Below are 25,886 nucleotides of genomic sequence, written 5' to 3' on the forward strand. Positions count from 1 at the left end.
GATCCTCACTCTTCTTCACAGTAAAATGGAGATCACACCCGTCTCAGAGCGGGTGGTGAGGCTCTTAGCCATGAGGGCGCGCTTTATCATTATGGGAATGTAAGGCTCTGTCTACAAATAATCTGTTAAGGCAATTCCTGTAATTTGAAATTGAAATTCTTTCTCTTTACCAGCCCTCCATATTGGCTCAAGATTTTAAAGATTGCTATTAAAAGGCAAATGTGTTAGCACATTAAGATACTATCACCTAGTGGATAACTTTTTAAAAGTTAATTACTCAAACTAGTCCCAGCAGATAGCAGAACTGTGATGCTCTGGGGCACAGTGAGGATTTGGATGTAATAGGAAGGGCTTCAAGAACAGCCTGGTTCCTGGCTGTTGGTGCTTTTAAAGAAAACCCCTGTACAGAAAGGTGGGCAAAGGGACTCTCAAGACAAACCCAGGCATCTTTGCAGTTTTGCCTTGGGCTTGTAGTTCAGTTGTCCAGAGAACAACACGGAATATGTGGATAAACAGGTAAAGAATCGTTCCCAGCAAGCACTAATTGATGAGCAAAAAGGAAAAGGATTAACTCTGTTAGAATCTAATCTGTCCTAAATATTTCGCGAGTTTCCTCCAGGAAAGGCCCACAGTGATGAATGGAGCCCTGCAGTGGGATAAGAAATTATTACAGGTCAGGTGGAGAAGTCTAAGCAGCTGTGAAGATCCCATGCCCAGACTGAAATCAAATTGAGGGAAGAGAGAGTGACGCAAATAAAACCAGGAGGAAAGTCATAGAGGAACTGATAGAGGGAACTTGAAACAGACAAAACCTGGTTATGCCTGAGGCTCTGACTCCCCATCCTGGATGAAGGCTGCCCCTCAGTGGCGTGTGCAGTTCCTGAGACCACAAAAGGAGGCGCCATTCCTGTATTACTCTTCTTGCTCCAACACCACCCCTCTCTCCCCCACCCCGTAATGAAGCTCCTAGTGATAGGACTTATCACTTATATTTCATTTTACGTTTTTTTTTTTTTCAAGAAGACTGGCCCTGCGCTAACATTAGTTGCCAATCTTCCTCTTTTTCTTTTTTCTCCCTGAAGCCCAAATACATAGTTATATATCATAGTTGTAGAGTTGTAGCTCTTCTTGTGGGACACCACCTCAGCATGGCTTGATGAGTGGTAAATAGGTCCGTGCCCAGGATCTGAACCCGTGAACCCTGGGCCGCTGAAGCGGAATGTGTGAACTTAATGGTTACACCACTGGGCCGGCCATTCATTTTACAGTTTTGAGAGCACTTTCTCATTTGATACTTACAACAACTAGGTAATGATTTGGGGCTGGTCCTATTATCTCCATTTTACAGACAGAAGACTAAGAGGCAGCCAGTTTAAGTGACTTACACAGTGTCAGACAATAAGGTAGCATAGCTAGTCTTTTGACCCCTGACCCAGTGCTCTTCTCACTCGGCTGTCTAGAATAAAGCAAGATTGTCAGGTACAACTGAGAAATGGACAAAGACCCAAGAACTCCCTGACAAAGGGAAAGAAGACCCACTCTAGTAGACATTCCACACAGAGAATGGCCTTGGGAACACTGCTGCTCTTAGGAGGGTTGGAGGTCAAGATGAGCCTGATCCTAGGTTTCAAACATATAATTAAATTTAGCTTTGTTGGGTCATTCTCTGGTCAGGGCCGTGAGTTGAACTTGGTCAAGGGGAAGGAAGGGTATAAGCAGGAGTTGGTTGGGCACCTGCCACTTTTCCAGCTCAGTCCCTCTCTTCTCATGGACATGAAGACACCCAAAGTAACCCCTCAGTGGCTACAAGTTGGGAACCATCTAAAATGGTTGCTCTTAACAAAGGCCGAGAAGACCTGGCATATTGTCAGAGATCCAGGGTACCTAGGCAGCCTCTGCTTGCAAGGAGGCTAGTGTAGAGACACAAGAATCTCTGAATCAGTGTAAAAATTTGGCTAGAGATTGTTTGCCCATATCAGTGTATTAGTTAGCGATTCTTATAATAATGCTTTGTAACAATAACATGCATATCTCAGTGACGTGCAACAAAAAACATTTATTTTCTTGCACAAGTCTATGGATTGGCTGGGCCCTTCTGGATTGAGGCTTCAGGTCCAGTCCAGGTCTGCTCCCTGTTCTTTGTCATTCCAGGCCCAGTGGCTAACAAGGGTGTGGTTAGTAAACAGCTAAGCACAAAAGAGCAAGCTAAACCTGGCAAGCACATTTAAGCCTCTGTGTCATGTTCACTTATACTGCATTGGCGAGAGCAAAGTCATGGATGCCAAACAGGGAAATGTACTCTGTACTAGTGGGAGGTACTGCAAAGTCATTTAGTAAAGGACATGGATATAAAATTCTAAAGTATGGAGGGAATGAAGCATTGGGAGCAAGGGTCCCATGTACCACAATCAGTTTGTATTCTGGCAATAAACATTATTATGAATAATATAAAAAATAAAACAATAGCTAACATTTATTGAGTTTTATTATGTGCTAGGCACCTTTTTTAAGGACCTTGCATATATTAACTCATCTCATCCTCACAACAACTCTGAGATAGATACTACTATGATCCATATTTTACAGGTGAAACAACCAAGGTAAAGCAGGATTGAGGAAGAATTAAGATCACACAGTAAACAGCAGAGGAGGGCACTGACAATTACATTAGAAAGAAACACTATTCATTTCCTTTTTCCCTTTTGTGTCTCTCCTACTCTTCCCTGACCCTCCCCAGCCCTGTCCCTCCCTCGGTGTGCCTTGTCTTGGAAGACGATGACACCTGGTCACCCAAGCCAGAACCCTTAGCATCATCCTTGAGGCCCCTTCTCACTTGCCCCCTGCCCAGTGTATCAGTCATTAGGTTCTATGGTCTGTTCCTCCTTGAGTCCTCCCATCTCTGCTCTTTCCTCTTCATTTTCTGCCATTGCCTCCACTCAGAGCTCTGCCATTTCTTTCCCAAAGGATCCCCTGCCTTTAATCCTGCACCCTTAGCATTGCTGCTAGAGGGATTGTCCCCAAATTGCAGATCTGGTCAAGTCATTCTCCTGCTTAAAAAGTTTCCACGTTCCCCAGAGCTTTTAGGATAAAGTTAGCTTAGCATTCCAGACCCTTCATTTTCTGACACTCTGCCACCCTTCGCTCTAGCTTCCTACACCACCTGCAGGTCCTCTGCAGTTTCATGCCCTCTTGCCTTTGCATTTGCCATACCCTCTGTTGAGGATCCCCTGGCCCCTTCTTCATCTCGTCAACTCCTATTTGTCTAGAGTCTTACCTTCTGGTAAGCCTTCTCCAATTTATTCCCTAGTCTGATTAAATGTCTCTACTCTGTGTCTCCAGCAGACCCTGTCCAAACTTTGTGGTATTTACCAGATTACTTTGCAATAACGGATTCCACTGTTTGCTTCTCCATCATTAGTTTTTCTCAAAATATGATTCGCGGATTCCCTGCTTCAGAATCACCTGGGAAGTCTGTTTAAAACAAAGGCTCCTGGGACTTATCCCAGATGCACCAACTCAGAATCTTTACAGGGCAAAGACCAGGAATCTGCATTTAAAAACTTCCCCCAGTGATTCTGACTTGTGCCGAATTTAAGAACCACCACACTAGACAGGGCAGAGGTCATGTACCTCTAGCATCTAGCATAGTGTGTGGCACAAAGTAAGCACGCAGTGAACGTGTTCTGAATGAATCAGTGAAACGTCAAGGATTAACACTGAAATACAATAAGGTGAGTATTCGGCTGCCGCGCTTCCAGATGCCAGCAGACAGCGCTGTGTCAACATAAATGCTTTTACGAGAGGGGGAGGAGAAAGACAGGAAGTTTTGTTTTACTGGAATTCAAGACTCAAATGCTGCATAATTGAATTAACTTTTTCCTACTCAGTTTGTCCACCATTGTCCCACTTGCATGAATAAATTGATTTCTTAAGGCACGAAGACTGACAAGAAAAACAAGTGGAAGGAGGCTGGTCACAGGAGAGCTGAGCAGGTAATGACAGAGATGGGAAGGATATTCTGATTACTCCTATTTCCATCCTCGGTGGTGGAAAGCTGCTCCCAGGGAACACTAAGTGTTGTGAATTACCCAAAGCATTCAAAAGAATATGGCATTTCAGTGAGAGGGTGGAGCCATCCTGTAATTTCTGTTAGTCATCCAATGTTTTCTTTACGCACTGTCAAATGCCTATGTGACTAACTGTTTAAAATCGTTTCCCTCACAAACCAAAGTCTGAAAGCCTGAGTCTTCCTCCTGAGCTGAGTACTTATTCTCCTGAGGTACTGGAAGTGAGCCTCAGAGTGTAAAGGCTGGGGGCCCCATAGACAACACTTCCTCCCCCTTCCAGCCTCCCCTGTCGCCCCCCAGGGGCATCCATGTGCAAATAACTGATAAGGCTGGCATGGGGCACTGGGAAGACTATCAGGCAAGGCCAGAGCTAGAGGCTGAGCTGTTTTCCTCCCAAGGCGGAGCTTTCAGCCAGAGGGCCTCAGGAGGGAACAAGGTAGAGGGGCTTCCCAGCTCTAGGCAAAGGGAGCAGAGAGTGGTAGACACAAAGAAGGAGCAGCCGAAACCCCTGATCTCAGCATAGCCTCAATCTTACTGGGAAGGCACAATTTAAAGGCATCTCACAAACTAAGGATAATACATGGTAGAAATAACTATCAAGTTCTGAATGGACCAGTATAAACTAGATGGAAGTGCTTAAAAGTAATGAGAGAAGATCGAGTTCCCCTTTCTATTTCTTTTTATTCCTTGAACAATCAGGCTCAAAAGTCATTAGGTGGGGGCCTAGGAAGACTGGGACTTCATGGCTTCCTCCTGGTCACAGCAGCAGGCAAGGGCAAAGTCCCAGGTCCCCGACATGTGGTTTGGTTGTCCTCATGAGGAGTCAGCCCACAGCTGCCTCTGGATGGGGTCAGTGGCTAGGAGCTTGGGGAGCATCAAGCAGGAGTGTGTCAGGTGGCAGATGTTTCTGTCTTTGTCCAGTGCCCCTCCCCCAACCTGGGAAGAAGGGCTGCTCTGGGTCTGAGGGTGCTGTCCTTGGAAGCAGGAGAGCCGAGCCTGCCCCAGCTGCTCATAGCACCAATGGTCCCTAGCCAGATGGAGCACTCAGCATTTTGCACTTTCTGGGCAGCCTGAGTGATAACGGCAGCAGCACCAGAAGTAATATCTGTTTCCATGAAGTCGAGGGCCTCACCCTGGTGGCTGAGGTGAGAGTAGCCAGCTGGGGATAGGTTCTAGGGGCCACACAACACATGTCATGGCCAGGGAGGCAGATCTGGTTCATGCTGTCCAGGGAGGGCTGCCTGGAGGAGGGCGGGGAGCCATCCAGCTAGAGGCCCTACCCCCATGGGACAGGCCCCGGTCAACAATGCTGGACTGCACAGGATGCCAGGAGTCAGCCTCAGGACAGCTGTTGACCGGAGAGGGGCAGGGAGAGCACATCCTCAGATCAGAGAGGGGCAGATCTACGTTCTCCTGATCGACAGGGAATTGTAGGTGGAGAACACTTTCTCCTGAAGGGGATCCCACCCTTGGAAGGATGGGAGGGAGGAGCTCCCCTTCTTTTTATTACACAGGCAGTCTAGAGAGGGTGACCCTGTTAGATGGGAGAATCCTTGGGAGAAATCCCCTTCTCTCTGTGGAAATTAATAAAAGAAACCTTAACTAAATTGGAGTAGGGAAGGCCTGTAAGGGGAGCTCTCACACCCTATCACACATCCTCAATTACACCAAATAGGAAGAGATGGAGGGCTTGCATCTTGGACAGGAAGTAAAATTACTACTGAAGGAAGATTTCTCCCCCCACTGGGAATGCGTAGTCAATGAGAAATGCCACAATGCAGTCAATGAGAAGCTGTTGTCTCCCTGAACTGATACTTTCGCCCCTCCTTACGCCCCTTTCTCTCTATAAAGACAGCTCCCCTTCCTTGTTTGTTGGATTTACTTATGGTTTGCCATAGCATGCACAATCTGAATTGTAATTCCTTTTGCTATTCTTGAATAAACTTATTTTGAGGCTTTTCAAGTCAACATCTCTGTCCCTCCTGCTCAAGCCAGGGGAGGGTTAGGAGTGGGTGCTGCTGGGGAAGAGCTTTGGCCAGACCCTTCCTGACCTGGGGGCTGTGGAAGATAAACTCAGCAGGCTAAGATCAAAGCTGCTCCGGGCTTGGTCCCCAGCTGGGATGAGGATGAGCCACTGGCTGCTCAGAGGGTTGGATTCTCTCTGGGTGAGCTGGCTTTATGGGTAGGGGTCACAGGAACTGCGCCCTGGAGGCTGTTACTATTGTTGTGATCCCAGCACTTGTTCCTCCTCCTTCTTAGATGCTTGGTTAGGTCCAACATGGAACTCTTCATTTCAATCCTCAAATCCACTCTTCTCTCATATTCCTCATCTCAGAACCGTCACCACCATCTACCCAACTGTTTGAACCAGAAAGCTGGACATGATCTTTGATTCAGCCCTTTCCTTACTCCCTTCATATCAAATCCATTAGCAAGCCCCATCATTTCTACTTCTTAAATATATCTGTAAAAAGACCACTTTCCTCTCTCTCCACTGCCACCACAATAATCCAAACCATCATCATCTGCTGCCCAGGCAATGGCAGGAGCCTCTTTATTGGTCTCTTTACTTCCTCTTTCTGCCCTCCCTGCCCCCCACCCCCCACCTACACATCACCCAGCAACCCTGGACTGTCCCTGTGATTCTTGGACGTAGCACCCTGGTCATTTCCTTCAGAGCACTTGGCACAAGTTATATGTTTATTTTGTTGTTCACTTTATTGTCTGTCTCCCCCACTAGATTGTGGCACCATGAGGCAGGGAATCTTGTCTGCTAAGTGCATCATTGTATCCTTCCTGCCTAGCACAGTGCCAGGCAAAGAGTAGATAAATGAGTAGCTTTTAGATGGATGGCATTAGGCCAAAGAGTTTAGATTTGAGTCAATAAACACTGAGGAGCTATCACACATTTCAGAAAAAGGACTGATGAAACATGAGAACACATTAGGGGGAATAATGGAGGCAGCTGGTTGGACATTAGAGTCCTCCTTACTAACAGCTTCCCAGCTGATGGGGCCTCAGATAGTGGCATAAAATTCAAGAGGAAGGGATGGAATCCTAGAGAGAGTTTAGAGGAAGAATGTCTATCTTTGTGAATATGTTGGGAAGAAGAGAGAAAGGCATCGATGTTGTAAATCAGGTGAAACAGAAAAATAACATTATTTCGTCTCTTAAAAAAAAAGACTAGCCCGACTAGGAAAACCTCAGATTTAAGTGGAAGATGAGTTCAGTTTTTAAATATGTTGAGTTTGAAATGACTATAAATATTTCCTCTGGGCCACTGCAAACAGGCAAACTAGAAAACTTCTTTGACATTTTGGTCAGCCGTGAAATAGTCATGGGGTTTATTATTCCCGATTTCCTTATCTGTAAAGTAAAGAAATTGAAATAAATTCTATAATTCTAGCAGAAAGGAGCTAGTTAAAGTTTTAAAATTCTAAATCCTGTTAAACAAATCTTAAGGACATAGCCAAATAATTTTGGGCTATAGTTTTGTTACATCAAACATGACCATTAATAGATATGCCATTATCTAATGAAGATGCAAAGATTTTATTGTATGAGTACCTGTCATAGCTGATTTAATTTCTACTTATGAATGTTTTTCCCATGTTTTCCAAATTTTCTGTGATGGCATGTAGTATTTTTATAAATCAGGGAAAAAAATAGGATACTTTTTTTTTTAACAAAGACTCACTGTGTCAACTTCTGAATGAATATCTTTGGGGTAAGCGCTTGCCTTTACACACCAAACATATGTAAGTGCAGAAGTTACTAAACGTTCCCAGAAATCACTGGAAATTTCCTTCCAAGAAGTACACACATGTTGATGTTTCTTGGAATTCCCTGCAGCTAGTTTCCCTTCTCTGGTTTCAGACTGCCTTGGTCCCAAAAAAATCACTGGGCTGGAATTATACAATAAACCCATTGTTCTAATACTTCTCCCTGAAGGCAAAATTCAGGGATTTGTCCTTTTTTTGTTATTATAGTCCCAGACCTAACTGTTAGTTATTCTTCTTGGTGTGGTTTTGATCTCTTAGAGGATTGTCACATCAAAAGTGTCTTTTATGGTTTGTTTTACTGTGGTAGGACTTCCATTCCAGCAGCAACTAGCTTGGGGAGGTTGTGGGGAGAAGGGCAGAGGGAGGGGAGTAGAGAACAGTACATCCCAAATTCAGAGTCCTCTTGGTTATTACACTGAAGAACAGTCCAGAGGTGAGTGATTGGAAAGGAGAATGGTCTGGAAATAATGACATTGAGGAATAGTGCAAAAAACTGGGTATATTTCACCAGGAGGAGAAGGCAGTACGTTAGGACTTTGTAGTAAGAGGGATTAAATTTACTCACACAACCAATGCATTACAATAAAAGGGAGAAAGAAGTCAACTTGATATGTAAAGAGGAAGTTTTAAACAATTAGAGTTATTGGGAAATGGAGCATGCTGCTTCATGGGCCATAAGCTGTCTATCCACGGGGGTTTTCAAGGAGATCCTGGAGGCTACTCTCTGGGAATGGTACGGGGAGCTGTGTGTTGGATAGAACATTGGACTTGGTCATCTCTAAGATCCCTTTAAACTCTGAAAACTAGTGATTCCATGAATAATTAATTACTTAATTGGCCTGTAAACTGACATTGATTCTGCGTCGATACACACTGATTTTTCAGTTATGGAGTAATCATTTGGTACCTCTGTGCTGTTTCAGAGATAAAATTTTGCAGTCTCTTCTACCACATTGAAACCTCAGTTCTCCATAATATACAGCCACAATAAAGACTCTTTGATATGTTAGTCAGGATAGGCTAGGTTATGTGACACTAACAAGCAACACCCAAATCTCAGTAGTTTAAAACAATACAGGTTTATTTCTCACTCAGGCTACATGTCCATTGTGGATCAACTGCTGCATCATATTTGTCCCCACTCCAGGACCCAGGCTAATGGAGCAGCTACCAATTGGAAAAATGTCGGTTGCCATGGCAAAGGGAAAGAGGAGCTTCAGCTTGAAAGTGATACATGTAACTTTTCCTCACATTTCACCGGCCAAAGCAAAATGCATGATCACACCTAAAATCAGGTGGGCAGGGAGATGCATGTGCCTTATTTTCATGGGCAAAGAAAAATGGTTTACAATAAAAAGAGCATACAGTTTATAATTTTTAAAAACTTAGATGTGAATAGAACTTTGAAAATGCTTCAGTGGGCTTGGAAACAGTTTGTTCTTTGTTCTTTTATGCAGTTTCAATATTCTTGCAGTTAGAGGACAGAAGGCTATAGGCCCCAGAGTAAGATGTAGTTCTAACTTAATGGTTAAGGAAAGACAACTTTCTGACATGAAAACTAACAAGAATCCATATATCATGGATGGGGTCAGTTTTCTGATACAGAGCTTTGCAACAGGTATGGACTCCAAGTGTGTGGAGATATTAAAGGCCACATTCTTGGGGTGGCTGGGCAGAGTTTTGGGGTGATAAAACCCCTGAGCTTATTGTCGTTGGTCATGACCAGCCTCACTCTTCTACTCCTGAGTGCTATTTTTAATAATAATTACAAATATTATTATTTTATATGTGTGGTTGAGAAACACTGGCCAGCATAATGGTTTTTATACTCTGTTCTGGGGACCGATGCTGGTCTATGAGCAAGTCTTCACCAGCCCAGAGAAAATGAGAAAAATAAGGAATATTTAATCAGAGCAAGGGACTGAATGTTTATGTTCCCCTCATATGTTGAAATCCTGATCTCAATGTGATGGTATTTGGAGGTGGTGGCTTTGGAAGGTAATTAGGTCCTAAGGGTGGAGCACACAGGAATGGGATCAGTGCCCTTGTAAGAAGACGCCAGAGAGCTAGCTAGCTCTTTTTCTGCCATGTGAGGACACAGCTAAAAGATGGTCATCTGGAAACCAGGAGGAGTGTACTCACCAAGAACCCAACCATACTGGCATCCTAATCTCGGACTTCCAGTTTCCAGAACTGTGAGAAATAAATGTTTGTTGTTTAAGCCACACAGTCTATGGTAATTTGTTAAAACAGCCCGAACTGACTAAGACAGCAAGGTTTGCATAAATATAACTGTTTTCGATTCAAACGGCTGTACTTTGTTTTGAAATTATGTCCTTACTGTTTTTGAGAGAAAATAAAATTTTTTGGTAAATTAAAAATACACTGAAGTACTGTTTATCACCTATCAGATTAGCAAAAATTTTAAAGTTTAACAATACAATCTTTTGGTGAGGCTGTGGAGAGACAAACACTTTCTTGTGTTGCAGGTGGGAATGAAAAATGGTATGATTCATACGAAAGGGAATTTGGCAATATCTAGAAAAATTACATACATATTTACACTTTGACCCAGCCATCCCACTTTTAGAAGTATATCCCAAAGTTATATTGGCAAAAAATGATAATATATATGAGCTGAGCTATTAATTGCTACAGTGTTGTAATAGCCAAACACTGGAAATGCCCATTTTGTAGTGGACATTTGAATAAGCTATGGCCCATCCACACAAAGGCAACTGTAAAGAGAAATGAGAAATAACTCTATGTACTGCTATGGAGTGATTACTACCACATATTTGTCAGTTGAAAACCTACATGAAGAAAATGGTATGTGGTATGCTACTGCTTATCTAAGAAAGCTGAAGAAAGAGAGAATAAAATTATAGATTTATGCTTATGTTTTAAAAAGTAAGGCTAAGGGGCTGTCCCGGTGGCGTAGTGGTTAAGTTTGCGTGCTCTGCTTCGGTAGCCCAGGGTTTGCGGGTTCAGATCCTGAGTATGGACCTGCACATCACTCATCAAGCCATGCTGTGGCGGTGTCCCGTATACAAAATAGAGGAAGATGGGCACAAATGTTAGCTCAGGGCCAATCTTCCTCAGCAAAAAGAGGAAGATTGGCACAGATGTTAGCTCAGGGCAAATCTTCCTCACACACACACACAAAACAAGTAAGGCTAAACCAAAAACAAAAACAAGAAAACAGTCCTCTATAGGAGGAAAGAAAGGACAAGGTAGAGAGGATAGAGATAGTAGCTGTATTTCTCTCTATATACAAAGTGTTTTAAATATGATTTGTTTTGTAAATTTTACATAATTATTAAACACAGTTAAATTTTAAAAAATAAATCCCTAAAAACTGGAAGCAAAATGAAATAAATAAGTCTAGCTCTATTTTGAGTAGACGGCATAACCACACAGAGAAGAACATTTCAAGTACTTTTAAAACACAGTAATTTCACTATATATCCCTTGTGGAGTATACCCTAAGGACAAAAAAATATTGTAAACTCTCTTCTGTAATCAAGTTGGCAGTGGTAGTGTTAGTGTTGTTGTTTTGAGACTATTTTTTGTGTCTTGTGGCATAAAGCAAATGAGTGATTATGTTGGGGTCCTTGAGAACCAAGCTTTTTGCTATGGGAGTAAAGAGATACAAATAGAAGAACAATGAAGTTAATTTAAATACCTTGAATCCTGAATTTGAATTGGAAGTACCACTATGAACTCACAGTATATTTTATCTTAAAGAAGAAAAAGTAGTTCCAAGCTCTGTCTACTGAAAAAGCCTAGAAACAAGGACAAAGTAGCAAAGAGTGCCCAGATTATGGCCTCTAATTACCACTTCCCACTAAAAGAAATTAAAGCTTCTTGGAAAAATGGCTGATTCCAGATTAGGGACAGAACACATACAAGTTGAGCCTGGAACATCATGTCATCCAAGCAAGCAAGAAAGTTTTCAGGGAATACTTAAGTCATGCAAAAAGGCTCAGCAACCAAGTTGAAGAGTCTCTTCCTGGAGAGAGGAGATAATTTGAACATTGTTAAGAACATGAACTGCAATGGATTGAAACACATCAAATATGTTTAAATTCATGAGCTCATAAAGGCTCACACACCCCCAAATCCCCAATAGACACCTTTGCAGAACTCGTTATTTTCAAAACTGGTAGATAAAGGAAAAGGAACAAACGGAGATCTTACCTTTCCTCTAGGAACGGCACCTCAGGTAACCAAATAGTTGACAGGAAGTTTCTCTTTATGGAAGTATTCTAGTTAATAAATGAAGAAGAAATAATTGAATGAGAATATTACCATTTTGCACCCTGTAATGAATTAATGGAGGCATCAATGGCTGCCAACACACAAAAAGAAGAGACATCTAGACATTATATGCTTTTTGAGAAAAGTGCACATCTTACCTATAAAGTATGCCTCCCCCTCTGCCCCCCCCAAAAATTGAAGCTGGATCTTATGAATCCTCTGGATCAGAGACTCTCAACAATTTTGCCCCCAGGAGACATTTGGCAATGTCTGGAGATATTCTAGTTGTCACAACTGGGAGAGGGAGTGCAACTAGCATCTAGTGGTTAGAGCCCAGGATGACTGCTAAACATCCTACACCACATAGGACAGCTCCCCACAATGAAGAATTATTTGGCCCAAAATGTCAATAGTGCTGAGCCTGAGAAATCCCACTTCAGATCAAATAATCAATTTATACACAATTATATATACAGTGAACAGAGAAATATGTCAAATGACATCATAGGGATGTAATCAACAAAATCCAGATCATGGGAAACTCTGCAAGACAGTCAAACCAGTTCCTTCGGCAAATAAATTGCAAGGAAGAGAGAAGGAGACAGTGACCAGATATTTGACAATATTAAGGAATTACCTTTTTAGGTCTTATAATGGTATTATGGTTATGTTTAAAAGAAGGTACTTATCTTTTTGAAATATATTCTGAAATATTTACAGATGAAACGTTATGATGTCTATTTCTTTCAAAATAATTTAAGATGGATATGGGTAGATGGATGTGGGTCTAGATGAAATAAGATTGGTCATGAGTCAATAATTGTTGAATTGGGTAGATAAGTACATGAGGATTCACTCTCTGAATGAATGGTTTATTTTATAAAATGATAGTGATAACAGATGGCAGTTTTTAAAATGTCCTTTACTTTACAATAAAAGGGTGGCATCTTTTTGTCAGTATATTAGTTATCTGTTGCTGAGTAACAAATTATTCCAAAACTTTGCAGGCTCAAACTGTATTGTCTCATACAGTTTCTGAGTGTCAGGAATCTGAGAGGAGCTTAACCAGGTGGTTCTGGCTCAGTATCTTTCACAAGGTTGCAGTCAAGATATTGGCTGGGGCTGCACTCACCTGAAGGCTTGACTGAGCCTGGCTTTCAAGATGGCTCACTCACATGGCAGTTGACTGGAGGCCTCACTTCCTTGTCACATGTCCTCTCTACAGGGCTGCTGGAGTGTCCTAATGGCATGGCAGCTAGCTTCTCTCACAGCAAGAAATCCAAGAGAAAGAACAAGCAGAAGGCTGCAGTGCCTTTTGTGACCTATTCTTAGAAATCATACTGTCACTTCTGCCATATTTTATTCATTAGAAGTGAGTCACTAAGTCCAGCCATACTCAAGGGAAGGGAAATTAAGATCCACCTATTATACACCTAAGCAAGTACTGAAGAATTTGTGGACATATTCTAAACCACTACAATTTGTCTCCATTTTTTTTCTTTTAATTTTACTGGTCTAAAACATCCTAAAGTGATAGAAACTCTTGTCTCAGAAACCTGTCCTAATATAAAAAGACTGCAGAGTCAGTTTTCAATATATTGAGGGACTGTACCTACATTTTACTCATGAGGTTAAGGTGCCTCCTTACTTATTACCAGAAGAGTCAATCTAAATGGAACCCTAATGGTAGATAATAGTAAATTATTTTTAAAGGTGAAAATCATATATTGAAGCAATTTGAAAGAAACATAGAAGGATGGAAGTTTTCAGTTAAGAAAGTACTGCAGGGTAAATTCATTTGTAGTATCACTAAAAATTCTCAGTGAGCTTAAAAGAGAGCAAATAAACAGGATTGCTACAAACAAATGAACAAAGGCCAGCTCTTAGCTTCTCATCCCCCAAATATCCCCAGACTTATCATAATCAGAAACAGTCACAGTAGGCTGGATATAATCCTGTAGTTTCCTTTACAGGAAGCCATGTCTTGTACAAAATGCATGATACAAGCTAAACAAGGACATTGTTTGCATCTCCCAGGCATTCACACTGGTCTTGTCACAACTCTCAGAAGCCCCGTATCTTCCTGTTTGTATGTCTGTCTCCTCTGTTGTATCAGAGAATCTCAGAGTAGTTCCTGGACCCCATGCAGCATGATCACATGGGGAGCTTATTTAAAGACACATTTCTAGAGTCGACCCCACACCTAGCAAATCAGAAAATCTTAGACTGCAGCCCAGGAATATGCATCTTTAATAAGATCCTCCAGGTGAATTTTTTGTGTGATAAAGCTCAAGAACCACTGGATTGGGCTGTGAACATCCTGTGAAGTGTCTGAGTCTTGCTCATCTCAGAATTCTTAGTCCCTCACCCTGTATCCTTGTATCTTTCTTGGCACTGCCAACCCTACAACTCTAGTAGGTATTAAATGTTTATGGAATTAAATTGAGTTGGAAAAAATATCCACATATTATGAAGTTTTAACCCCACAAAGTCATGAAGAGATTCTATGTGATGAGACTCTTTAGCCTTCTACGGGTTTGGTGAAGTAGTCATGTATTGTTTTTGCATGTCTAGCATCTGTCATCTCTTGTGATAACAGCACTTTGATTTTCCTTAGAGGAGCCACTCCTCTCTCATGCTCCATTCTTGTAGTTTGAGAGGCACTGATACTACTTTCTCTACAAAGAAGGTGAGCATGCGACCCAGGTTTGGCCAATCAGAGCACCATATTCCCCCAGACTACAGCGATGGGTTCAGAAATGGATACGTGACCCAAGCAGGGGTAAGGAGACCTCTACCCCAGATCTGCTGGTGCTGTTGGGAAAGATGTGGCTTCTTCATGCTGGGTTTGCTAAGCTGGTGGAACATGAGTTTGGATTTTCTAACGATCATCTTTGCCTCCACCGAATCTACTTTCTGTCTTTATAGATTTTCCTATTTTGGACACTTCATATAAATGGAATCATATAAAATATGTGGATTTTTGTGTGTGTGGATGGCTTCCTTCACTTAGCATAATGTTTTCAAGGTTCATCCATGATGTAGCATGTATCAGTGCTTCATTCCTTTTTCTCGCCAAAAAATATTCCACTGTATGGATATATTCCATTTTGTTTATCCATTCATCAGTTAATGGATATTTAGATTTCCATTTTAATGGATCAATAAATTCCTTTCTATGGTTAAGTATTTTTAAAATAGTGAAAGAGTTGTAATACAGATGGTTTTGAATCAAATATTGGAACACGTGATTTGATGAGTGGTGAGCGTGATTTGATGGACAGTAAATAAAATATGGGAACTTAAGACAGTCCTAGAAAATGAAGAAAGTATCATTTATGTAACAATGTGTATTAGACTTCATTTCACATTTGATGTTTCATAATTATAAATCATAATGTTTCATAATTATGACATGATGGCTTCAAGATTAGCAACTGGTGCCTTAAAAATTCTGCTCTGTTTATCACCTGCTAATCATCCACTTCTCTTTCACTTTCAGAGTCAATGAAGATAGTTTATGGTTGTCTGTGAAACAAGACTCAGATTCCTCACCCTCCTCTCCTGAAGGCTCTAAAAGAAGCACACATACTTTTTCAAATTTTATGAATGTTTTTACTGCTAACAACTATACAGAGATTAAATATCATAATCAATGTTCTCCAAGGATCATAAGAAATCTTTAAAAGCATTAGTTATAGTTGTCCCTGGTCATAATCTAAATATAAATGGGACTCAGGCTACTGTCTTCTAGTTCAATATCCCAATCTTTTTAAATGTGCTCTTGGGAGAGGGGGATCTGTTTGTCATAGAGGAGCTGGATTATATGACCTGTGTCCCTTGGAACTCTGAAAGTCTATAATCTTCATCAACTCCTCTGTTAACACCTTTCACAAGACGTTTAATCAGGTGTAGGAGAAAGAGCACAGACTTTGGAAGCCAGACAGACCTGGGTTTGAAACACAGTGTATTAATTTTCTGTAGCTGTGTAATAAATTGCCGCAAACTTAGTGGCATGAACACACACTAATTATCTCACAGTTTCTCTGGGTCTGGAGTTCAGGCATGGCTCAGCTGGGTTCTGTGCTTTAGGGCCTCACAAGGTTCTAATCAAGGGGTTAGCCAGGACTGGGTTCTCATCCAGAGGTTCAACTTCTAAGTTGAGTGACTAACTATTTGGATGTGTAGATTTACGTATTTCATCAAATTTGGGAAATTTTTGTCTGCTATTTCTTCAGACATTCTTTCTGCCCCCTTCCTTTCTCTCTTCTCCTTTTGGGGACTCCCATTATGTGTATGTTGGTACACCTGATGGCATCCCATACATCTTTTTTTTTTTTTTTTTAAGCTTCTCAAAGTGTGGTCCTTAGGTTAGAAGCATCAACATCCCCTGGGAAGTTTTCAGAAATGTACATTCTCAGGCCCTACCCCAGAGGCACTGAAGAAACTCTGGGGATGAGGCCCAGAAATCTGTGTTTTAACAAGCCCTCAGGCAATTCTGATGCATGCTAAAGTTGGAGCGCCACTGTTTTAGACAGTTTGAGTTTGTTGATTTAGGCTAGCCATGTATCTTTCAATTAATTGATTAAGCAATTAATTATAGTCACACACTGAACTCCTACTAAGTGCTAAGCAGTGGGATACAATGATAAGACACTACTTCCACACTAAATGATAGGACACAGTCCTTGCACTCACTGGATCACAAAGTGTTGTTAGGAAGGCTGCCACATAAACAAGTTATGAAAGGATATATATGCAAAAATGTAGTTGTGAATAGTTATTCTGGGAGCCCAAAGGAGGAGCACTGGACACAGAAATTCATCCTAAAACTGGAGTAGTATAAGCATTAGTTCTAGGCTGAGGTGAGAAAAAGCCCATAGAACCATAACGGTTTGAACAAAGGAGATGATGAGATAACAGAGTAGGTAGAAGTGTGGTGTTGAGCAACTTTCTCTACAGACTGGGAAGAATCCATTTCTACTCTGGCCCCTAAATCCAATGCCCTGTTGCTGAGCCAAGTACCTTTTTATCCTTATTAAAATGGAAGTATTTCAGGAAGTGATTACAAGGCAAGGTATATGTCATTTATCATTTAGTGTGAAAGAAGAATCTATGAGCGGATGAAAAATTTGTTATGGACAATTTCAAATATAAACAAAAGTAGAGAGAAGTGTATCATAAACTCATATGTATTTATAATCCAACTTTTCAGCTAGTTGGTGTGAGGACCAAATGAGATCATGTATGTGCCTTAGGCATAGCCTTACTCTCAGTAGGCTTTCAATAATGGCTTGTGCACCAGTCAGAGTTCAATCAAAACAGCAGAACCACTCACTAGACGTTAATTATAGGGATTTGACCTTATGCAACTGTTTGGGCTGGTTTCACAGTCTATGTGAGGCTGTTGTCTTTGTGCCTGGTGATGGAGCCCAGAGTCAGCAGGATGAGCTGGAACCTGCATCAATCTCGCACTGCCTCCAGGCCTCCAACTTCTAAGCTGAAGATGGTGTCTTTATCATGGAGGTAAATGTGCAGCTGGATCAGCAGGTGGAGTTGCTCAAGTAGGATCAGGCGGGAGCTGGAGGAACTATGGGCCTGGCTGCTGTCCCATGACAATAAGGTCTGCTTCAGATAAGTATGTGAGCTGCAAGAGAGCCTGGTACCCTGCAGTGACCTTTCGAACATAAAAAATGTGGCTGTGACATCACTTTTGCCTTCCAAATCTCATGCAAGATGTTTCCTGTGGCCTGCTACCCAGAATTATGCACAGAAGGGAATTCAGGGATATCTAGTTTCAGTTATCTATTACTGTGTAACAAACTACCCCCAAACCCAAAGCTTAAAACAGTAACAATCATTTATTTAGCTCAGGAAAACCAGTTTGGGCAGGGCTCAGTGAGAACCGCTCATCTGTGCTCTATTATGGTGTCAGCTAGGGTGGCTCCAAAGACTGGTCAAAGGCTGGCTGGAGACCGGAATCATCTGAAGGCTTACTCACTCCCACGTCTGGTGTTTGGTGCTAGCTGCCACCTGGAACAGCTGGCACTCTCTCTCTGTGTGGTCTCTCTGGCATGGCAGCTTCATGGCAGCCAGACTTCTTATTGGAGGTTCAGGATTCCAAAGATATATGCCAAGAGAGAGGGGGAGAGGGAGAGAGGGAGAGAAGCAGAAAGGGAGAGAGAGAGAGAGAGGGAGAGAGAGAGAGGGAGAAAGAGAGTGCACGCGCGTGTGCTGGAGAGATGGAATTTCTGTTCTGGTTCTGCCTTTTATTAGCTATGTCACTTTAAACTTTAAGCAGGTCATTTATTCTCTCTTAACTTCAGTTCTCAAATTTTAAAAATCAGGACTTTTTTAGGGGTGGCCCAGAAGAAGACCGTGATGCAATAATTTGAGTGAAAGTAGTTTATTTGGGGATTAATCCCAGCAAATATCAGAAGGGGGCTGGGAAGGATACATGGAAAGGAAGGAAGCCAGTAAAAACTACTCAGTCAAGCAAGTTACCCCTGTGGGCAACTGAACTTAAAACCTCTAGGGAACCCTGGGGAAACACTGTAGAATCTGTCTCAGAGCTATCTCACCCAAGGGTTGAGGGAGCTGGGCTATTTATACATCAGAGATTGGTTGAGGACTCTGTGGGGACATTAATGCCCCAGGACCTTTGGCCTGCTGAGTTCCATGCAGGTCGGAAAAACCCTCAGGCAAAGAGATACAGGTGCTGTTGGAGGAAAGTTAAGCAGATTTTCACTGAAAATAGTTAAGAGCTAAGGGATATGAACAGGGCACCAAAAAGTTTTGCTACAGAGGATATTGGTTGTTTTTTAAGGTTGTTGAGTAATTAAAATGAGATGATGAACAATGCACTCCTGGTGCGATGGCTCCTCTCCTTGCTTTGGATCCCCCTCACAGGATTCAAGAGAGGCCCTCAGAAGTCCTAAAGCTTTCAACACTCCCCACATCACCACTGTCAACCTCCTAAAAGACAATCTCAAGAAATGGCAATAACATAAACGGATTACCCACCTCTCTCAATGGACTTCACAGCTGATTCTGTTAAATTCTACCTATACCTCTAATAACCTGTCACTCATAGGAGCTCAGACTTCCCCTGTGGTTCCTCATAACTGAGGCATATCCACAGAAGGCTAGCTGCCTTCCTTAATCCTACTTAAGCTCCCACTCCTTCCAGAAACCCCACTATCTACCTGTGTTCTGGAACTCATGATCCGGTGACATCGTCCAAGAATGGCTGCAAACCCACGTTATGATATTGGACTCTTAATTTAAGTTTGTGGTCATTTGATAGTTAACTGCACATCTTTGAAGATTTTCGGGCAGAGGAGTGACATAATCCAATCTTTGGGAAGACTGTGGTGTGTAGGATTAGAAGAGGACGAGAAAGAGGGAAAAGCAGTGTGTGTGTGTCTGCGCGTGTGTGTGTTTGAAGTTATAACTATACATTTTGAGGCATGCGAGATGGGAGGACCTGACTCGGCACGAAGCGCAGTTAATGTAAAGGAAGGGACGGATGCGAAAGGGGCAAAGCTTGGTGTCTCAAAATAAGCAATGGCCTGGTGTCGGAAGACTCAGGTCCCAGAGCATGCTGCCGCTGCCAGCTTTGCAACGTTTCTCGAGTCTTTCCCGATGTGTAAGGCGGGAATGGCACTACCTCGTAGGGTTACAGGGAGCAGCGAGGGGACAGCGCCGGCAGCGCGCTCAGCACGCTGTCTGCAACAGGGTATCCGCGCCAATCTTGTTTTCTCCTCTATTAAGCTAAAGGCGGGGAGATACTACCATCCACGTCCCCGGGGTTGCCGTTAAGTAGTGAGGCTATGTATCGGGCATGTGGTAGGCACTCAACCCCAGTCCGTCGCCTCCCCTCGCCCCCACGCCGGGAGAATGCCAGGGAAAGCGAGCTCTCGCGCCCCGGCTCCTAGGCCTCCCCGCAACCGCGCTCCTCTCGCCGCGCGCTGTTGCCGGGGCCCGGGCACCGCCCAGCTCCAGCGCGGGCCAATGGCGGCGCGGCCCGGGCACCGCCCAGCTCCAGGACGGGCCAATGGCGGCGCGTCGCGGGCACCGCCCTGATCCGGCGCGGGCCAATAGCGGCGTGGCTCGGTGCGGGGGCCGCCTCCAGCGGAGTGGGGAGGCGGGGAGGCGGTCACCGGCTCCGCCCCGCTCCCCTCTGACCCGGTGTCTCGTCTCTCCGTCTTCCTGTTCCAAACCACGTGGACGCGCCGGGGGCTGCGGGAGGGAATCCTGGTCGCCACCGTTGCTGTCGTCGCCGCCGCCGGGGTCGCCGCCCCCGCGTCCGTCCGAAGTCACCGCGCCCCTGCCGCTCGTACCTTTGTGGAGGGCGCGCACATGGCGACCCAGGCGCACTCCCTCAGCTACGCGGGCTGCAACTTCTTGCGCCAGCGTCTGGTCCTGTCCACTCTGAGCGGGCGCCCCGTCAAAATCCGAAAGATTCGCGCCAGAGACGACAACCCGGGCCTCCGAGGTAACTCGGCGCGGGCAGCGCGCGGGGTGGGCGCGGGCCCAAGGCGTGACGGCGCTGATGCCCTGGGGGCCGGCGCGCGGGCAGCCTCCAGGTCTCGCGGGCGCGTTGAGGAGAGCGGGTGGCGCGTCGCCCCCACATTCCTACGCGCCAGAGGCTGTGGGGGAGGCGGGGTCGGGCCCCGAGGGGTGCGCTCAGTTGCGCGCTGCGCTTGGCGTCTCCGGGGCGCTGGTAGTAAACAGCTACACGTTTTCCAGCATTACGTGTTGCAACAAATCCCAGGCATCGCCCCCTGGCTTGGCTTCAGTCCCTTTTGCGCTCGCCATAAACCTCGCAAAGGAGAAGAACAGTTTGTTGGACCGAAATATGGTGAATGGGCAGATGTAAACATGCAGCGAGATTGGGAGAGAAAAGTACCACCAGCTGGTTCCGTGCTCTGTCCCGAAACAGGTCTGAGAAGCAGCTGCCCCCTTGGTCACCGGCTGTCCCTGTCGCCGTGATTTCTCGGCTGCCCTCACACCACTCCGTGAGTGTGCATTAAAGAATTTTAAAAAATTCTGTGTTTGTTTTCAGTCGTGACTGTGATTGATGTGCACAGGACAGGAGCTTTGAAATAAATTTTTGACAGTCATGGGCCTAATTGCCTTGACTTCAGTAAAGGGTTGGTGACAAGCGCTAAACTACAGGCTTCCAAGCTCCGTTTTTGCCCTATAAAGGTAGATAGATTAAAAATAGGCCCCATTTAAACCCACATCGAGTTAAATGGCTCCGATTTTCAACTGGTCCCCTGGAATAAAATACGTGCATTTAAAAGCTTCTGTCTGGTTATCCCAAATTGGGAGACTCAGTTAAAGAAAAGAAGGAAAAATCTGTCTGCACATTGAAGGAGAGGGTTTGTGGTTGGTCCTGGAAGCTTTCTGGGTCGAGTTGATGTGTTTAATTTTGTGTCGGCTCCTGTTCTAGGTGGCCAGCCCATTTCATCATCTGTCTGAATTCGTTTTCTGAACAGTTACATTTCTGCCTGTCTTGAATGATGACTGGTTGCACATAAGGGGAAAATGCCATGTCATTGATGGAGATAGAGTTAGGAAGGAAAGAACCAGAAGACCCTTCATACCATGGAGAGGAACCTGGTGACAGTAGGAAAGGCTCGCCTTAGTCCATGATTACTGCCCTCTAGGTACTGCTCAGAAACACGGAGGAAGTTAAGGAGGGACTACTAGCGTCATTTATGCTGGATGCTCTTCCTCTCAACCTCTCTTGTCCTTATGTTGAGTCTGGCCCTTGGGCAAAGCAATTGCTTAATTGCTCTACTCTGTGTCATTCCCAGCCAGCTCTCCCCTTCACTCCCAGATTAGCCTGGAGAACTCACCACTAGCTGGATATGGTAATAAGACAGGTTTCTGCTTCTGTGAACACTGGGCATAGTTTTTTTTTTTTGGAGAAATAGAATACTTTAGCCTGGAGACCTGGGATTTCTAATGGAAACAAGTGCCCATAAGATACAGTTTAGTGTTTGTCTCTTGACCAGTGGCCTCCAAACTAATATTTAATGTTCCAAAGGATGTTTCCCTCTCTCCCCCCTCCACTGTTTGTGAGCATCTCTTCACTGCCCCCCCCCCCACACATAGACGTGCGCGCGCGTGCAAACTCCCATTTCTTCCAACAGGGCTTGGCCACTTGGCACTTTGCTGAAAGGGTGCCAGACTCTGGTACCTGGAGGAGGTAGTACTGGTTGGCAGATGTGCTGGTATTTTATGGGAAGCACTATGTAGAGCATTATTTGCCTTACCTTAATAATATACCAGGGGAAAAAGAGGCCCCTAATTTAGACCTCTGTGCTGGCTTCAAGGCCTCAGAAACCTTGTAGACATTTGCTTAATTTCTTATCGAGGGAATTGAGATGTATGTATATACATGTATTCATAGATACACACGTATATGTGTATACATATACATACACATGTAAGTGTATATATATATACACACAGATACATAAATACATGTTGCCCCAACATATGATATGTGGTCGTAGTCAAGCAAGTCCTTGGTAGCTTGACTGAAGATGTAGCCAGCCAGCTGTGTTACTAGCCATCTGTCCCTTTCTGACCCTTCCTGAGTTAGATTCTGACAGTTGGAAAAATTCAGAGCATATCCAATAAAATCTTCAGCTCAAATGCAAGAATTACGTCTCTCAAAGGTACTTGCTTAAACATCCCTCCTGCTGTGGGCCTTGGAGGGTGGGGGTGGTCTGGAGGCCTTCTGCCTCAGGAGCAGTCATTCAGAAAAGGTTTGTTGAGCCCCAGTATGTGCAGGGCTCTGTGGGGGTGTAAACGTGAGAAGCTGGTTGCCCTGCTCTCAAGTAGCTTTCTAAGTAGGAAGACCCTGAGTGAGTAGCTTGAGTAACTTGAAGTAGGAAGAGTTGAATGTTGAAAAGGGGTTCAGCGGAGTTCAGAGCCGACTTCCCTGCAGATAGTGAAGGAGGGCTTTCTGGATCTGCTGATCTGGACAGATAGGATTGAGATGGTGGCTGCGAAAATCATTGTTGGTGAAAGATACAGCTTTTAAGTCAAAAGGTTCTTTGTCTTTATTACGTTGAGGTAAAATTTTTAATTTGTTGTGGATGTAGTAGCTTGGTGTTAAGAGCTTGGGCTCAGAGTTAGACCTTGGTTTGAGTCCTGATTCTGCCTTTTGCTATTAGCTCTCGGACCTTGGGCACATTATTTACATTTCTGAGCCTCAGTGTTTTATTTATGAAGTTGGGCCAGTACTACTGACTTTAGAGGGTTATTGTGAGCGTTAAATGAAATAATACTTCACAGTGCACTGAACAATGTCTGGCGTGTAGGAAGAAATAAATGTTAGCTGGTTTTATTATTATGTAACTTCTACCCACTGGGTATAGTTCCTGGCATCCGAAATCTGTTCCTGCTTCTATATGGATATTTTTCAAATATTTAAAGAGAATTGTGTCTTCTCTTTATCTTCTCTTTTCAGTCTAAAGTTTTCCTTTTAGGTGATGGCTTCCAAATATTTATGTGTTATATGTATAATGTAGTGGTTCTTACCTGGGGGCAGTTTTGCTCCCCAGGGGACATTTGGCAGTGTTTGGAGACATTTTTGGTTGTCACAGCTGGGAGGCTGCTCCTGGCATCTAGTGGGTAGAGCCCAGGGATGCCGCTAAACATCCTACAATGCACTGGACAGCTCCCCACACAAAGAATTATTCTGTCCAAAATATCAGTAGTGCCAATGTTGAAAAACCCTGGCCTACTGGACTTAATTATTAAGCCTGTTCTTTTCATCTTGTCCCTAATGGTTGAGAATAACAGCATGTGGTACCAAGAAAACTGCATAAGGATTCGGAAGGGGATGAAGCACAGGTCAGACTTTGTGCCTTCAGGCAGAGCAGTTAATCTCTTAAATAAAACTGCCTCCTTCTAAATGCAGAGCAATTGTAAATGAGAAGTATTTGAACCCCAAAGAAAGATGATCCTGGAATGGTTTTTATTAATTGTATAGCCACATGTGTACTTTTTGCTTCACTCTTGAGGGACGTGCGTGAACAATCATCTTGTCTCATTAGACTCCTCCTGTTAGGAGGAAATAAATATTTTTTGTTGTTGTTTTACTGAAGGTAAAAAACCCCAAGACATAGTTAAGTAAGATAGCTGGTGACGTTGAACATCCACTGAGTGACAGAGCTGGAGAGAGGTTGCAGCCAGCTCCAGCCTGGAGGGCCTGTTCTCCCATCTGACTGCATGATGGACTTGGGTGTCCTCATCGTATTGTAAAGCAGCTGTTCAGACTGCCTCTGTCTCTGGATTTCATGAGGGCTGTGTCTCGCAGGGTTCAGTTGAGTTAATATTTTCTGGGTAAGGTGAGGTCCAAATGGAAAGAATTCCACGAGAGTGATAATTGTTTCAAGTGAGAATACAGAAATGGTGGACTTGGGCAAGAGCGCTGGTTTAGCAGTTAGGACACGGAACTGCTGCTACGCAGGTTCCTGAGCAGGTCACATGACTAAGCCTCACTGTGCTCTCCTGGGAAACTGGAGAGAGGGTTTATTTGGTCCATGGGATGCTACACATGGCTTAAGCAGAGATTCTGAAAAAGGAGGAGTAAGCAGAGTTTTAATCAAAAGAATCCTTTAAAATGTGCTGAGGAAACATGCTACATAGAGGTCCTTTGAAGGGTAAAACACCTTTTGGTAAACTGATACGTTATTTTGGAGATAAATCTGGCTCTTCATAAATTGGATGTTCTAAAAGGAGGATTGTAAGGGAACACTCTATTTTTCTCCTCTACTCTGAATACTTCTGACACCAGATGTGTGAGTTTTTTCCCCATATCAAGCAATTCCCCAATTCTCAGCAGACACCAACTGAATGTCCTACAAAGTTAACTCAGTTCTGATGCTCTCTACATAGCAATAGCATCAGAGCGTGCAGGTTAAGGGCTCAGTTCCACAAAACTGTCCCCAACTTCAGGTGCCAGTCATGAGTCCCAGTCACAAGTCCGGGCCACTTGTACTTCTGACCAACCAGCTATAAATCGGGGGTTCTCACAACCCCCTCCTTGGGTCTGATAATTTGCTAAAATGGCTCACAAAGCTCAGGACAACATTTACTTACACTTACCAGTTTATTATAAAGGATATTATATAAAGGATACGATGAACAGCCAGATGAAGAGGTACATGGGGCCAAGTCTGGAAGGGATCTGAAGCAGGAGCTTCTGTCCTTGTGGAACTGGGCTGTGCTACCCTCCCAGAACGTGGATTCCTTCACCAACTTGGAAATTCTCTCCTTGGTCAAGAGTTTTTATAGGGCTTAATTTCCAGGCACCCTTCTCTTTTCAGAGGTCAGTGAGTAGGGCTGAAGGTTTCAACCGTCTAATCATTTGGTATTTCTGGTGACCAACCCCATCCTGAGGCTATCTAGGGGCCCCACCCTAAGTCATCTCATCACTGTAAACCCAGGTGTGCTTAAAAGGGGTGCTTATGTATAACTTTTAAAAGACATTTCTGTCACTCTGGAATGTCCAAGGGTTTTAGGAGCTCTGTGCCAGGAACCGGGGACAAAGACGAAATATATTGTTATACCACAAGGATGTACCTATATTTTATTTCAGTATGGTCTGGGACTTAGAGTTTTTGCTAGATAACTGGAGTTGGGGAAGGCCTGATGACTACAGTAATGATAAGTGTAGATTGAGTATTATTTTGTTGATTGGGAACCTGCCTTCTTGTGCCTCTATTGACTATTAAAGTTTGCTCTGATG

General features: G+C 43.7%; 1 protein-coding gene across 2 annotated transcripts in view; it reads left to right on the forward strand.

The window, feature by feature from the left end:
- The first annotated feature begins 20,319 nt into the window (after window positions 1–20,319).
- Window positions 20,320–25,886, forward strand: part of RCL1 (RNA terminal phosphate cyclase like 1) — a 56,555-nt gene continuing 50,988 nt past the window's right edge. The window contains exon 1 of one of the 2 annotated variants that reach the window (XR_015555433.1): window positions 20,320–20,606. Coding sequence is in view for 1 of the 2 variants with exons in the window: in XM_004440667.3 (XP_004440724.1) it covers window positions 20,471–20,606 (136 nt within the window). In the remaining variant the exon portion in view is untranslated. The remainder of the gene's footprint in view (window positions 20,607–25,886) is intronic. The other variant, XM_004440667.3, reaches the window with a different exon arrangement.

The sequence above is a fragment of the Ceratotherium simum genome, chromosome 20, assembly GCF_057802395.1.
Source record: "Ceratotherium simum simum isolate JZ-2026a chromosome 20, ASM5780239v1, whole genome shotgun sequence".
NCBI classification, from domain to species: domain Eukaryota; kingdom Metazoa; phylum Chordata; class Mammalia; order Perissodactyla; family Rhinocerotidae; genus Ceratotherium; species Ceratotherium simum.